Source organism: Drosophila kikkawai, chromosome 3L (assembly GCF_030179895.1).
Source record: "Drosophila kikkawai strain 14028-0561.14 chromosome 3L, DkikHiC1v2, whole genome shotgun sequence".
NCBI lineage: Eukaryota > Metazoa > Arthropoda > Insecta > Diptera > Drosophilidae > Drosophila > Drosophila kikkawai.
In genome coordinates, this window is record NC_091730.1 from 4,440,680 (window position 1) to 4,456,254 (window position 15,575).

The 15,575-nt window shown below is 34.9% G+C and overlaps 2 protein-coding genes across 5 annotated transcripts in view; one reads left to right on the forward strand and one right to left on the reverse strand.

The window, feature by feature from the left end:
• The window catches only part of dar1 (dendritic arbor reduction 1), a 33,160-nt gene extending 22,775 nt beyond the window's left edge, over positions 1 to 10,385 (reverse strand). Inside the window, exon 1 of the mRNA XM_017174324.2 lies at positions 9,558 to 10,385. Coding sequence (XP_017029813.1) covers positions 9,558 to 9,620 — 63 coding nt within the window. The 5' untranslated portion in view covers positions 9,621 to 10,385. The remainder of the gene's footprint in view (positions 1 to 9,557) is intronic.
• The window catches only part of LOC138928324 (uncharacterized), a 59,948-nt gene that overhangs the window by 26,031 nt on the left and 18,342 nt on the right, over positions 1 to 15,575 (forward strand). The gene's annotated exons all lie outside the window — the stretch shown is intronic.

Sequence of the window (15,575 nt, forward strand, 5' to 3'; positions counted from 1 at the left end):
AACATTTTAAATAGTGTTTGAAATTATGTCTTGAAATATTTTTGCAGTATAGAAAATAAGGATAATATTTTAAATATATTTTAAAATTTTAATAAAATCGTTTAACTATTTACAACTATTTTTAATAATTTTTTTCCTGATTTATTAGGGATTTAATTTAGTAATGTATAAAAAATAATACTTATTTTTATTATTTTCCTTATAAATTGTAGTACATTTTTGTTTTAAGCTTTTTGTATTTATTAAAATTATATTTTAAATCTAAAAGCTCTACATTTTAAACATCTTTTTCATATATATTAAATATATATTTTAGATCTAAATTCTCTACCTTTCAAACACCTTTTTCCTATATATATTAATTATATTTTTTCCATCTGAAACCCATTTAATTTCCATCTCCGCAAAATGGCGTTTAGCAAATCCCACATTTTCCGCTCTCTCCCATGGCCAGTGCAATTGCCTTCCTATGTACAGCCCCCACAGAGATACATACTACATATTGCTATGCTATATAGACACCAATATATACTATATACTTCCCGTTTAGCGGGACTTGCGCAGAGTCACGCAGTCCGCTCGCCACCGCTGTTAAGCACCATTAAGCAGCAAAAGTCAGCGTCGCCATGTTGAGACAGCCCCCCTGCTTTCCCAAGGGGCCACCACCCCCTCGCAGCTCTAAGCTAATAACAAAATAGAAAAAAAAAAAAAAAACACCCGCTGGAAGCGTCCAACCAGCAGTCGGCAGAGCAAAACCTAAAGCCTCGCAAGCGCAGCAAATCAAAACACATTTCAAAGCTTGAAACACGGCAGCAAAAAAAATAAAGTCAAGCGGAGAGAAAAACAGCAGCAAAAGCTGTGAGAGTGTGGGGTCAGGGGTGGGTGTTGAAAGGGGGGTCATTAGGGGGTAGTGTTGTTATACAAAAAAGGTCATTTAATTGTATTTTTATTGATTTTTAATATATATAAAAAGAGCTACATTTTAGATTCACTTTTTGCCCTAAGATAAATGAAAAAAAATATTTTAAATAAAACCACATTTACATTGAAAAAAGGAAACAGTCTTTAAAACAAGGCCAATTTTAATTTTTTATCTTTAGTAAATAAAAACGATAGAAAGACAAATTTTTAGTTTTTATTATTAGGTTTCCCTTAGAAATTTATTTAATAAGTAATTTTTATTTTGTGTTTTTCTTTGTTATATTTTATATTTCATTTTCATATCCTAATGAAACCAAACCATACCTTATCATAGAAATTTCTTTCAAAAAAATATATAATTAATTTTTTTGTCATATTTCTTAATTATTAAAAAAGGAAACATTAATTCTAAATTTAAATTCTATAAATTTCTTATTTATTTCCAAACCCCCCTTAAAGTAACACCCCTGTTTTTTTTAAGCATGCTCATATTTATGCGTGTGGAGTGTGGAAAAAATTAAAACAGCAACAATAAGAGCTTACGTTTTTTTTTTTGTTTGCTATTTTTTCCTATTTTTTATTTGTTTATTTTGTTGTTACTCTGAGACAACCACAACAACAACAAAAGCAAGGCTTAATAATAGAAACAAAAGCCGCTAAATGTCGCTGCTGCCCATCGCTGCTCGGCTGCTCTCACACACACAAAGCATAGCCATCTCTGTCTAGCCCCCATTCGAAGGGGTGTGCTAACCCCTCATCAGCACTCCCCCCCCCTTGAGCACCGCGACGCCATTTGCCCACCGTTTTTCACTGTGTAGTTGTAGTTGTTGTTGCTGCCGTTCTGCTCATGTGCGCATGACGAATGACCGCAATTTGCGACAGTTTTTTTTTTTTTTCCTCCAAGCTCTTAACTATTTTATTTTCGCTTTTCAGTTTACATACATATATATCTCCCCCCGACTGATGTTGACTATCGATCGATCGATGTGTGTATCTATTTTCATTATTGGCTGCCTTTAAATGTATTTCTCCGTTGACTTTGCCTCTATGCTTATATATAGTATATAGCTTATTTATTCTAATGACAAGTCACTCGAAACTGACTGACTGTTATTGATACGGTTATTGTTGTTGTTGTTATTTACTGTTCCCGTCTGGCGCGCCATTTTCTAATTCAAAGGCGATTTGGTTTAGTAGTTGCTATAGATCACTAGGAGTGATCGCTTTTTGTAAGCGACTTTAATTGGGTTTTTAGTTTGGTTTTGGGATAGAGTTTGTGGGGCTAAAAATTGTGGTATTATATGAAAATATTAGGGGATTTTAAATTAGTTAAATGGGTAGAATTTTTTAGATTTATTTATAGTTAAGGGAATATTTGGAGAGTGTTTATATTGGTGTTTTATATAAAGAAAGATAGTAAACTATTTTAAAATAATTTTATCTATATTAAAAGAATGCCTAAAGCATTTTGAATATATTTTTATAAATTTTAAACTCTTCACTTTCTATGTAAAAAATTAGTTTAATTTTTACCTTAAGATTTCCTCCAAGGAATCCTATTTTAAAATATTTTTTATCAAGAATTAAAGAATGCTTCTGCTTTATAAATATATTTTTATACAATTTCTTAAAGTAAACTCTGTAGTTTTCATTTAAAAATTAGTTTAATTGTTACCTTGAGATTTTCCCCAAGGAAACCTATTTCCCTGATAAAAAAAAGGAAATGAAAACCAGCCTAAAATATATTTATTCCCCTTATGTTCTTTGTTTATTTTATCCCAAGCGACTTCTATGACATTATCCCAGTCACATTTCCACCACATTTTGGCACTTCCCTGGAGTCCCCCGTATAGAATTTTCCACCCCCGCTAGCATCTCATTTGCATAAAACCATTCGCACAGCTATTGCATATCACACGTATGTATATCCCGCCGATGGGATATTGAATATCCTACAGGACACACACGAACACACCAAAAATGCATAATAAAACATTAATTGATGGAAATATTCTCACAATTTCACGCTAAGCAATCATAATATCTGTCCACTGTCACTAGGGTGAGCAGTGAAGCTATGAAAGCCAATAAAATTCCATGAAATGAAATGAAGGGACAGGAAGTGCCCTGAAAAACACTCTCTGGGCCTACAAAACCAATTTCCGATCAGAGCTGGAAAAGCGCTCGGGCGCAACGAGCCCGGAGGGGTGACTCTGGCATGCGCAACATGTTGAATCAATAAAAATTTGAAATGAAAACTGTTGAATAAATGCTGCTGATCGGTCGAACAGGATTTGCGGGCAATTAATTTGTGGATACAAAAAAAAAAAAGCAGGAAGGGCTGCCCTCTACTTGACTTGAGGCAAAGTTCAATGGCCAAAAAACAAAATTTGTATTGACAGGCTCTATTAGTGGGTCAAAAGAAGAGATCTCAATGCTGGTGCCTCGGTGCCTGGCGCCTGTTTGCTGTCTTATAACCATTTCGTGTACCTTTCGATGCTCTGACAATTAGCGCCGATCGATAGAAATCTCTGGTGTTAGTGATAAAAGTTAAGTAAGCAAATAATGTGAATTGAAATAAATTTAGGCGCATGTGCGCCTCGTTTTATTGTTACGAAATGCGATTTCGATTTCAATTTCCATTTCAATTTCGATTTAAATTTGCAAGCGGTCATGTTTGTTTGAACTTTTGTTTAGGGTTTTTACGATCGCCATCCGATGATGGCTTTATCATCGCTCTGAGATCAAATGTGTTGTGTGTGTTTTTTTGTTACCTGATTTCTCACCTTGGCTACGAGATTGAAATTTACAGCTTGACATCTTTCGCTCAAGCGGCGGGGCTTGGGTCAAACTATTTGAAGATTTCACGCAGATTTTGTTTCATAATCAAATAATTGATCTTAATGCGGCATCAAATGAGTGCTTGGGCCGAGCTTTAAATAAATTTATTTCATTCCAAGTGTCGCTGTCATCTGCTGAGCTTTTTTGATCCAATCAAACTTGAAACGAATTGCGCTTCAATGTTGTGTGTGTTTTTTTATTTTATTTTAGCAAAAAAAAAAATAGAGGAAAACAGGGGTCTTGAGAGGTTTTAGCACCTCTTTTGAGCTTAGGCCCATAAAAAATGTCTTTTGAGTATTTCGCCAAAACTAGTTTCCGCAATAATTCGCTGAACTCAAACGTGTTTCGATTTTAGGCTCGGCAATCTATCAAAAATTTAAGATGGAAAAGGGTTTGCTCTGGTCAATAAATGTTCATTCACGTGCCATAAAATCAGGCTAAGGAAATGTTATGATTCGTTAGGAAGGATTCTATTGAAAGGCTAACCAAGGTGAATTTCAATATATCAAGAAAAGATTGATGGATATTTTAGTTTATGGCGACAAAGGAAAGATTATAGAGGAAAAAGTAAGAGTATTTCTGATACATATAGATTCTTTATCTATTTTAAATAATATTTTAAAATGTAGAAAACTCTTTTTCTATTTGAAATATTTTTAAAAAATACTTAGCTACAGTTTAAATCTGATTTTGTCCTGTCCTTCTAATCATTTACCAAAAATTGTGACTTTTTTTGGCCACAATTCCTCTAGGTTCTGTTTGTGCATTCATTGAATTGTGAGTGATTGATTCTCTTGGCCTGGTGTGACCTCCAAGTTGGCCAGGCGGCGAATCAATCAAAATTGCCTGCAAATAAATGATTTTATTTTTTACTCTCCGCCCGAGCTGTGTGCCATTTTTGGCGCATTTTTTGTTTTGTTTATTTGTGTGCCAGTTTTCGTTTTCATTTGCATGAATTGCCAAAAACCCAAAATGAAATAAAAAGTAAAAAAAAAAAAACAGCAACCGAAATATGGCAAAGACTAGAAAACTAAAGTCTGGTCATTGTGATTGAGGAAACCGAAATTACCAATGGGGGGATTTGCATAGGAATCGATCGATCCATCGATCGATCGAATCGATCGGTTGATCTATCCATTCGCAGAAGATCTCCCACTGGGCCTTAATGAGATTTTGGCAAACTGTTTTCATGGCTTACTCCAGTTATTATTTAACTGTTATTGTCTGGGCGGCGGCGGCGGCGGTGTGTAATTGGCATTCAGTGTTTTGTTTCAAAGTTCGATCCAATCTTGAACTCATTCCGAAATGGAAAGTCAACGAGGGACACGAACATTTCGCATCATTATCTTATCGGCCCATTATTATTTGGCCGTTTTCTATCTAATTTGCCACGATTTTTTATGGCTCAGATGAACGGCGAAAGACAGACAGACAGACAGTCGGGTTATTTGTATCCTCGTATCTGCAATTCTTGTTAAATTTCAGCAACGATTCCTCTCTTTGAAGGCGGCCGCCTTTGTCTGATTGCGATTTGCAAATGCAAATATTTTCCTATTCGCATTGATAGACCATATATGTGCAGCCATATAGCATTTATTTCGTACATTTTGTATACAATCTGCTCTCTTGACAAATCACTCGGCCGACTGCAAAGTTTAGTCCCCCTAATATAATTTGCATAAATCTCAGCCGCGTGCTGACAGACCTCGCAACATATGAGTTATCCGATTTTTATCTATATTTAATTATTTACGATTGAAGCACAATGGTTCAGGGCCATTAATCAGAGCTGCAAAAGTCCGGGGCTATAACCGAGTGCCTACGTGCTTGATTAGTTTCATTACTCACATTACTGTACCCATACGGACGGGTTTTTGAAGCATAATAGAGGCTTTGTAATGATTATCGATAAATATTATAGTTTTAAAATAATCTATCGATGTAATCAAAGCGATATAAACGTTTATAAATACCTTTATTATATTATAACTGAGCTATAACTTATAATAACACCGATAAGATGCATAATAAAAGCTTTATATTATTTATCGAAAAATTTTAAGATAATATATCGCAGTAATCGCATTCATCAAGTGTTCACAAATATATATATTATAATATCTCAACAGAATTATAGCTTATATAAAAGATAAGATTCTTTATAAAATCTTTATATTATTTATTGACAAATATATCGTTTTTAATCGTATATCGAAGTAATCAGAGCTATATAAATGTTCAGGAATATATTTTCTATTGCATCTCAACTGAATTATGACTTTTAATAACTGATAAGAGAAAATTATACATCAATATTGAGTAGTTATCACCTGATATCTATCCCACATACCCGATATTTTGCAAGAACGTCACGTTTTAAATCGCGTTATCGATCTTTTCCGTAATATCGTCATCATCTGTACAATTAGCTCGCTAATTCCCTGTAAGCGATCGTAAACTAATTTCGTTCTGAGCCATAAAATATGAAAGTTTTTCGTCATAATCGCTGTGAGTCGTGGGAATCACCCTGCCATATCTCTTGGTATCTGCTAAATCAGTGGAAAACGGAAGAAGCTCCGCCCCCTCTTCAAACTGTGGCACAGAGAGAGGTGGATAGCGCTTTGTACTTTTGCGACTGTGTGTAAATATTTGACAACACATGCCTAATTAGTGCAGCTATTGATGGTGACAGGCGGAACAAGCACACAACAACACTTGTCTTTTACGATGCCTTTTCCCCGGAATCGCCAATGTCGCCCTGGGTTTCTTCAGGTTTCTTCATACTCACGTCCCACTCGTACATATATCTTTAGGTCTAGAAATGCTCTTATCTCTCGCTTGGAAGGAAGTATTCCTCCAAAGAACTTTGTTGAGTAAGGCTAGACATGGAGGAAACTAGAGACTTATCAATGGACGTAAGACTAGAAGGTTTCTTGGTATAAAAACATAAACTTTAGGTGATAAGCATGGGAAGGGAGTTATAGGAAAGTTTTTGGAAGATTAAGTTAATGATTTTATAAAATTTTAGAACGGGAATATCGTATTATAAGTCTTGTAGATGTATTTTATAATGATTTTTATAACAAACAGAAATTCTTTATTAAATTATAAATTCTTTCTTTATTCTAAGAACTGTAGGTTATTTTTAAAATATTAATTTCTGTTTTTTAATGTTTAAGTTCATAGAACATTAGGTTATGTGGTCGGAAATGACTCCTTCACTTCTTAACAAACTTCTGGCTCAAATTATAACACCCATCAAGGGTATAAAAAGGGCAACACTCCTCCTCACCTCATCGATAAGTTCCAGTACATAAAATCGATTGTTGACTTTTAGCCGCATATTAATACCCAGGATAAACAGCGATATTCCCTAGAATGTGATGTTACTCATGCGTATTTATAGTATCCAATGGACACCACTATCCATCAGAGAGCTCTGTACATCATAAGCCACGATCACGATAGTGTGTCGCAGGTGGGTTGCCTTGGTGACGAAAGCCACTCATCAGCTGGGACCGAGACGAAACGTAACGAAACAAGACGACACTTGGCACATTGGCAAAGTGTTGTGCACAAATATTGACACAGAGCTTCGCAAGTAAGCGCGAGTCAAACAATTGAGGCAAACAAAAACCCCAACCGGCGACGGAGGACAGGAAAACAGCCTGGCAAACATTTGCCAGCCAAAAACTAAAGAGAGAAAAAAAAAGAAGGAAAAATATGTAGAGGATCGCTACAGTTTCCCTGCGGAAAGGAACGCGTGAAAAGTGCATTCGAAACAAGTTCAAAAGAGTTAACCGACCGTGTTTGAAAACGGCTTAAAGTAACGAAGAGTTCCTGCAGGTGATAACGAGATTTACAAATCGATTGCCGGTTTTGGTAAATAAAAAGAGCAGAGAGAGAAAATATATAATATTTTTTGGATTTTTTAGAATTTTTTAAGAACTCTATAAAACTAAATTAAAATTAAATAAATAAGCAGAAACCTTAAATAATTTTAAAATTAAATAAATGAAAATTTAATTTACAATGAGAGAGGCTCCAAATATTTTTAGATAATTTTTATCAATTTTGTAGAGTTAATAAAAAAATAAAATAAAATAAATCTCCGTCTCTCTTAGATTAATTGAATAAACAATTAATGGATTATAAGAGAGCCTTAAAATATCTTTAATAATTTTTAAGAAATTTAGAATTTTGGAATAAAAATATGTTTCCTGAAAATTTTTCCTTATAAAGTATATAAAATTCCACCTTTTACCTAATTTCCTTCCGTGTAAATACAAAAATTATGATCACCAAAACAACCAGAAACGGAATTAAAAAAAAACCCAAAAGGGACACCTGAGGCAATCAATCCGAGGTGTTAATCTCTGTGAAAACACACACTCTCGAAGAACACACACAAACTCCATGTCGTCTCTCATCATCTCATCAGATATCGATAATCGGAGCCAATTTGTTTTCGGATTTTATTGTAATTTGCGTTTGCCGCGTGCGTTTTATTTATACTCGTACTCAAAAATCGAAAATCAGAGACGAAAATTCGACAAAAATCTGGCCAGTTCAAGATTTGCATTTTGATAAGCGGAAGTTGTTGCTTTGGGATCATGAGGTGATTTTTCAAGTGATTTAAATTGGCATTAGTATATCGCATTGTTTGTCAAAAATTTGGCTTAAATTAATTTGCAATAAAAGGGGTTTAAGGGGGGATATACATGTAAACCAGCATTTTTTTGGTAAATTTTTTTTTTGGTTTAAAAAATAGTTTATTATTTAAAGAATATAGTGTGTAAGTTTCATTATCGAATTCCAACTTTAAATGCCTCAAATCAAATATACACGCAAGGTTCACAAGTGTTAACGTGGGCTCATCAAAAACTTTAAACGTCTTTTTCTCAGCTTCTAATTTTTGCATTTCTACCTATGCTCTGGACACGATTCACAAAAAACTATGTAACATATCGGAGTGAATCAAAAATTATTATGATCAGCATGAAATTATCTTCTATTTGAACCTACATGGTTGTTATAAAACTGAGTATTACTATTTTTTAAGAGGGTGGGAAGTGAAAACTGATCACCTGAAAATGACATCTTTCCTTCAAATCAAAATTTATTTTTTTTGTCTTGATTTCTTTTTGGTTTTTTAGGTTCAAATAGAAGATAAAGGTGTAATGAATACAAAAAAATTTAGTTTACGGATTTCGGACAGGAATTACGAGCTCTATCGTGTCCATAGCACGCCAACTCAAAGCTCGAGGCGCTACGGCATATGTTCCATAAGTCCGCAATTTTGTAAAATATTGTTTATTACGAATTTTTTTTATCATCTCTGATTCTACTTTTAACTATATCCAAAGTTTCACGACGATTGCTTGACTATTTCTTATAAAAAAAAATTCACGAAAAATGGCCAAATTTTGACCGCTTACATGTATATCCCCCCTTAATTACCGCATTTTGTTTATAATTATGGGCAGTAATTTTTAAAGACTTGAAAGTTTGAGGAAGGAGCAGGTGATGGGGAAAGGGATTACATTTAAAGAACTAAACTTTTGGTAAAAAGTCGATATATTGATATATGTTTTCTGATATTTATAATAAATCCTATTTGCATTTTATTAGAATTTTAAAACTCTGAAAAGCCTTGAAATTTCTGCAGTGACACACTTTAATATCTAGTTTTTAAAATCAAAATTTATTAATTTTACTCTTTTGTTAAGTCAGCTTACTCACTATTTCTGTGCTAATCACTAAGTAATTTATCAGATTTTAGTCCAAGGACTCACCTGCATCACCCAGTAATTATTGTTGGCGGCAAATTGATCACCAATTATGATATCCGTATGCATTTAAGCGGCGTTTATCTCATGAAGGGTTGAGGGGAAAAGCCTCTACAGAGGCCACAGAAGATACCACAGGCTCCCACCGATTACACGGAGAGAAATATATGATATATTTTTTATTGATAGGCAGAGATAAATATTGAAACCGGCAATTTGCGTACTTTTATTATTTGCTCTCTGACTCACGAGTCACGACGATCAGTTCAAGGCACAACAGTGATTAATCAATTTTCGGGGATTATTATTGAATACTTTAGCTTGACATGGCACTGGGAACATCGACAGCAGGCATTGCTGCACGTTCTCTTATTATTCAATTACTTTTTTTGTTGTTGCGATTTTAATAATTTCAATAATTTGCAAGGATATGCAAATGAAGGCACTCGATCACTTTCTTCCACTCTTTTGTTACCCCTTTGTTTGCACAATACTCAACAATGGCAATCGTTTAGCATTTTATTTTGTTGTTATTTGTTTTGCGAATCCTTTGCGTTAATTGCAAATTAAATTATTATCGAAAGCCGCCGGCATTCGCTCACACTTCCGCATTCGATGAGCGGCTGCTTGCGACTTGTTTTGGCTTTCGCTTTTTTTTTGCGTTTTGTATCTCGTGTTTCTCAGGGCAGTAAATTCGAGGGAATAATACTAAAGATACAATACGATACGATATATATGTTAAGGCACTTGCGGTGGTAATTTGCATTTAAATTTACAATTTTTTATTTAATTTATTTAGGCTTTTTACGCGCTCGTCGGCAAAGTCGTCACTGCGCTGGCGGGACCCGAGTTCGTACTGATTGGACGAGCGCGGCTTGCGCGCAGACGAGCCTCGAAAACCTCAAAAAGCCAGTCAGCTTAACGTTTAACCCTCCCCTGCCTGCCCGGCAGCCGCTTCGGGGGTCTCTCTCTCGCTCACCTGGTCACTGGCACCAGGTGTTACTCTCTCATTTGGTATCTGTCTACGCTAGACTCGGCCGATCTCGGCGGCTCTTATAAAAAACACACACAAAACCCTCTCGGCCAGGTGATCTTATTGGAGGTGTTGCGGGTATAAGAGTGGCGATCGATTTTAATTGAATGAAACGTCTGGGATTCGCCATTTTAGATTTGATCACCGGTGGAGGAGGTTATGGGTTGAGGAGGTATATAATTAAGGGGGGATATACATGTAAACCAAAATTTTTTTGGGAAATTTTTTTTTTTGTTTAAAAAATAGTTTATTACTTAAAGAATATACTGTGTAAGTTTCATCATCGAATTCCAACTTTAAGTACCTCAAATCAAGTATGAACGCAAGGTATACAAGTGTAAACGTGGGCGCATCAAAAACTTTAAACGTCTTTTTCTCAGCTTTAAATTCTTGCATTTCTACCTATGCTATGGACACGATTCACAAAAAACTACGTAACATATCGGAGTGAATCAAATTTTATTATGATCAGCATGAAATTATCTTCTATTTGAACCTACATGGTTGTTATAAAACTGAGTATTACTATTTCTTAAGAGGGTGGGAAGTGAAAACTGATCACCTCAAAATGGCATTTTTTCCTTCAAATCAAAATTTAATTTTTTTGTCTTGATTTCTTTTTGGTTTTTTAGGTTCAAATAGAAGATACAGGTGTAATGAATAGAAAAAAATTTAGTTTACGGATTTTGGACAGGAATTACGAGCTCTATCGTGTCCATAGCCCGGCAACTCAAAGCTCGAGGCGCTACGGCATATGTTCCATAAATCCGCCATTTTGTAAAATATTGTTTATAACTAATTTTTTTTATCATCTCTGATTCTACTTTTAACTATATCCAAAGTTTCACGACGATTGCTTGACTATTTCTTATAAAAAAAAATTCACGAAAAATGGCCAAATTTTGACCGCTTACATGTATATCCCCCCTTAAAGGAAAGGAAAGAGGATGAAGGGTAGGAGGAATATTATAGTAAGGCTTTTTATAATAGAATTTAGTTCAAACTTATTTTTTAGAGAAATACACATAATTGTTTCAGTAAAGTTTAAGAGTTGAAATTATTAAGGAAACAATTAAACTTGTCAAAGTTAAAGGTAACATTTACAATGATAATTTATTCAATTATTTCTTATTGGTAATTTAATAAAAATCAGAGAAAAAATATAAAAACAATATAAAACTTGAAAAAGAATTAATAAAGTGATAAAATTAAAATGGAATAAAACATAAATATATTTTTATGTATAATATCTTACGTTTAGAATAATAAATTAAATTTCTAAATTTTATTAAATTTATATATTTAATTAATACAATTAAAAAATTCTCTTAAAAAAGTTGTACCTTATCAATTTTAATGTTATAAGCTGAAATCTTAAAAAAAAAATCCCAATATTTAAGGATATAAGATATAAAATATAATTGATACAAAAATTAAATTTTAGAATATATTTAAAATGGTCTTAAATGAAATCTAATTCTATTAAAACAAATATAAATTTTCAAGCCATATTAAAAGAATTTCTATACATAAAAAAATAAAACCTCCTAAACCTCAAACCATTTAAAACTCAAACCAAATCTTCCTTAGAATGGCTATAAATCAGAAAACGAAACACTAAACATAATCCAAGGAAAACTACCGCCCTTAAATCGACTTTACTGCCGCCATCCATTAGGTTTGACACATTTCAGATATTTTCCGTACAGAAAATATAAAGGAAATAACACGCGAAACTTTTACGGGAACCCCCGCCGTTTTAGATCGGTATCTAAGCTGGCGAAAAAAGCATAATTAAATAGAATTAAAGCATAAATTAAGCCAGCTTAGGTGCTTTCCTTGGAGGGAAATCAATAAAGCGACAATTAAAACATATCTGTGTATCTACATATTCCAGTTTCGGGGGGGCAGCAGGAGGTGCCTGCCCAGTGTGTAATTCCCTTGAATCATAAAATTACCCCAACGCACGCCACACATAAAAGCCATTTTCATTTTGACTCATCCCAATGCCTTTTTTTCTGTCTCTGGCCATTAGGGAGCCGAAGTTTATGTTTTTCAGGGGGGGAAAGTATCTGAAATAACACGCAAACGTAGTTTTTTTTCTGCCAGGTGAGATGGCGGGGGGCGAAGAGTTAATAGAGGTGTGGCCTCTCTACAAAAAAAAACCAACAGCGCAGACTCAAAAGCCAGCCAATGGCAGTGCTCGACGGAGAGCGCGAGATACCAGATACAAGATACAACGAGCGACAGAGAGGCCACTAGCTGGCGGGACAGAGACAGAGCTGGCTTAGTGCCCAGTGGCAGCCACTAGAAAAACAAAAAACACCACAACAAGGCAGGTGAAGTGGTAGACAGATAAGCAAAAAACATAAAATATATACACAGAAATTTAAAATAAAGTTAAAGACTTCATTTGTAACCGAATTTCAGGGTTGAGGTTTCTAAACTCTTGTGAATAGATTAAAAAGTATCTTGAGATACAAAAGTATCTTCTGCTTAAAGAGCTGCGTGCAAATACATTCGACTCTATTGATAATTGACAATACCCTCTGTTTTTTTGTCGATATTGACTTCGTGCAAATTTGCCATTAATGCCACACAGCAGACGAGACATTGGCAGATAAACAAGCCAAGATACACTGGCAGATACACTTTTGAATCTTGTTCCCCCTCGCGTGTTCCCCATTGTTTGTTTTCGCGCTTTTGTTTGCTCTCCAGCTGCCAGTCTTACGTGGCATCCGTGCGATATATGCCAAAGATACATTTCCAAGTCTGTACTTGACTCCATTTGCGGGCTTGACAAATGCCAGGCAATTTGTAACTCTTATTTTGAGACAGAAGGAGAAGTTTTTAAGGTAGATACTTGAGAATCATGAGGGGTATTTTTGCTAATTTATTTTATTTAAATTGGTATAAACTTCTAGATATTATATACCCTATCATTTTATATCTCTAAAATCCCTTTAAACCCCTTACTTCCCCCCAAAGATATACATCTCTTGATCCTGTGTTCTTACTCTTTCTTTTCCCCTTAAATATCCCCTCTTTTGTACCTGTAATGTATCAATTTTGGCGCTTTTATGTCGAAATCTGTACAATTCCCCATAAATATTCAAATGGGAAGAGCGAATGTCCTGGCGCAGACTTATTGATTTCCCTGCAAGCGATATCTCTCTCAGATTTATGGATGCCTGGAAACCTCACACAAAGATCTACCCTACCTGTGAACTACCTGTTGTATCTTACCTTCGAGGCCCCTGGAGGAAGAGAGGACTCACCCTACCAAAAAAAATTCACTGCACTCGACCGAGCAGAACTTATCGTCCAAGTCGACATGATTAATTACGCACCGAAGACCCTTGAGATCAGTTCGGTTGAATTGTGGCCAAAATATTGTCACGCTTCGGAATCTGAATAAAATGAGTAAAATGAGGTGAACACGGCCGAGTGTCTCCAAGGAAATGGTTCTCTCCACTTGATTGATTCCACTTGGCGGCACTTGCCGATAAAAAAGAGAGAAAACAAGTAAGATCGTTTTGGTTGAGTGCATGGACTAGGTATTACCTGGTATTTTGCTTAAAATATATTTTTAAAAATTACAAAAAATATTAATAATATAAAAAAGGGAGAATACGTTTAGAAAACTGAATTTGGAACATGAAAATCAATCATAACTAAGCCAAAAATGGATTAATTTTGATTTGGAAAGCTTTTCTTTGCTAGTTTTCATAAGGTTAACAAATCTGTATACTACATTTAATATTTAAAAAAATTAAAATTTTTTTAGATTTTTGAAAAATTTGATGATGTAACCCTTTATAAAATTTTGAAAAAATCGTTAAAATTTTTATTTCTGTAGTACCTGGCTAGAAGTTGCGCCTGTCAATGCTGATCAAGAATATATATGATTTATAGGGTCGGAAATGACTCCTTCAATGTATTTCGAGCTTCTGATTAAAATTATAATACCCTGCAAGGGTATAAAAATAAGTAAATATATAAGATATTGAGACTTCTTTTTTATTTTTTATTACTATAATATTTTTTACTAAGCTTTGTATAGTTTTAAATCAAGTTTAGATCTTGTTTAATGTGTTAAATCTTTAATAAAAAAATGTCCTTAGAGTTTTTATTATTTTCCAGATTGCATTTGAAACTGTATTACCCTTACCATCAAACTACAGGGTATTCCAAAAAGGATAAAACAAGTTCCCATAATGATTCCGATTTATTTGTGGCTGTTATTGTCAACCTGGAGTTCTATTTCGTTTTTTCGAAACCCAAAGATTACGCGGCAATTTGTTTTGTCTACGTACACATTCTGGGAAATGTATTTTCATAATTTCCTTTGGCTTTTCCCGCTTATCGCCTCGACATTTATTTTGTTGTTTGCATAATGCCCGAGCATAATTGAAATCTCCTCCTCAGCCCAGGGGGAATTGGGGACAGGGCCACCGCCATCGAATTCCATCTAACTCGGAGATGGTTATCCGTCCGATGGGTTATTCCCATTCCCCCATCTAAGATAGCTTTTGGGGGCCCCAGAAATGGGCATTCTATGCAAATCGCAGTCGCGAGATGCAACTGAAAAAACTGCAAAAATTTATGCGAATGCTAATCAAGTTAACACCAAATCGCTGTCGTTGTCGTCTGACAATTTTTTGAGCATTTTTAAGTGCGTATCTGTGTCGCGGCAGCCAGCGGCAACAATTATTAATGATTTCGCTAAATGTTACAGAAAATAATGACAGCCTCAGTCTGTTGGGCTCTCTGTGCAGCTCTCAACAATTACAAATGCACACAAAATGCCTTTTCGTTTATTTTCGTTGATTTTTTTCGCCTTTTTCCATCAGTTTTCAACACCTCGCAGCCCACATTTCGAATGTTGAATGAATGATTCGACATGTTCCAAGTGGGCGGCCTGCCTGAGGGCGTGTCATTCGAGGTAGGGGGAGGCGATGCTGGCGGCGAGGGCGGGGGGCGTGGCAGTG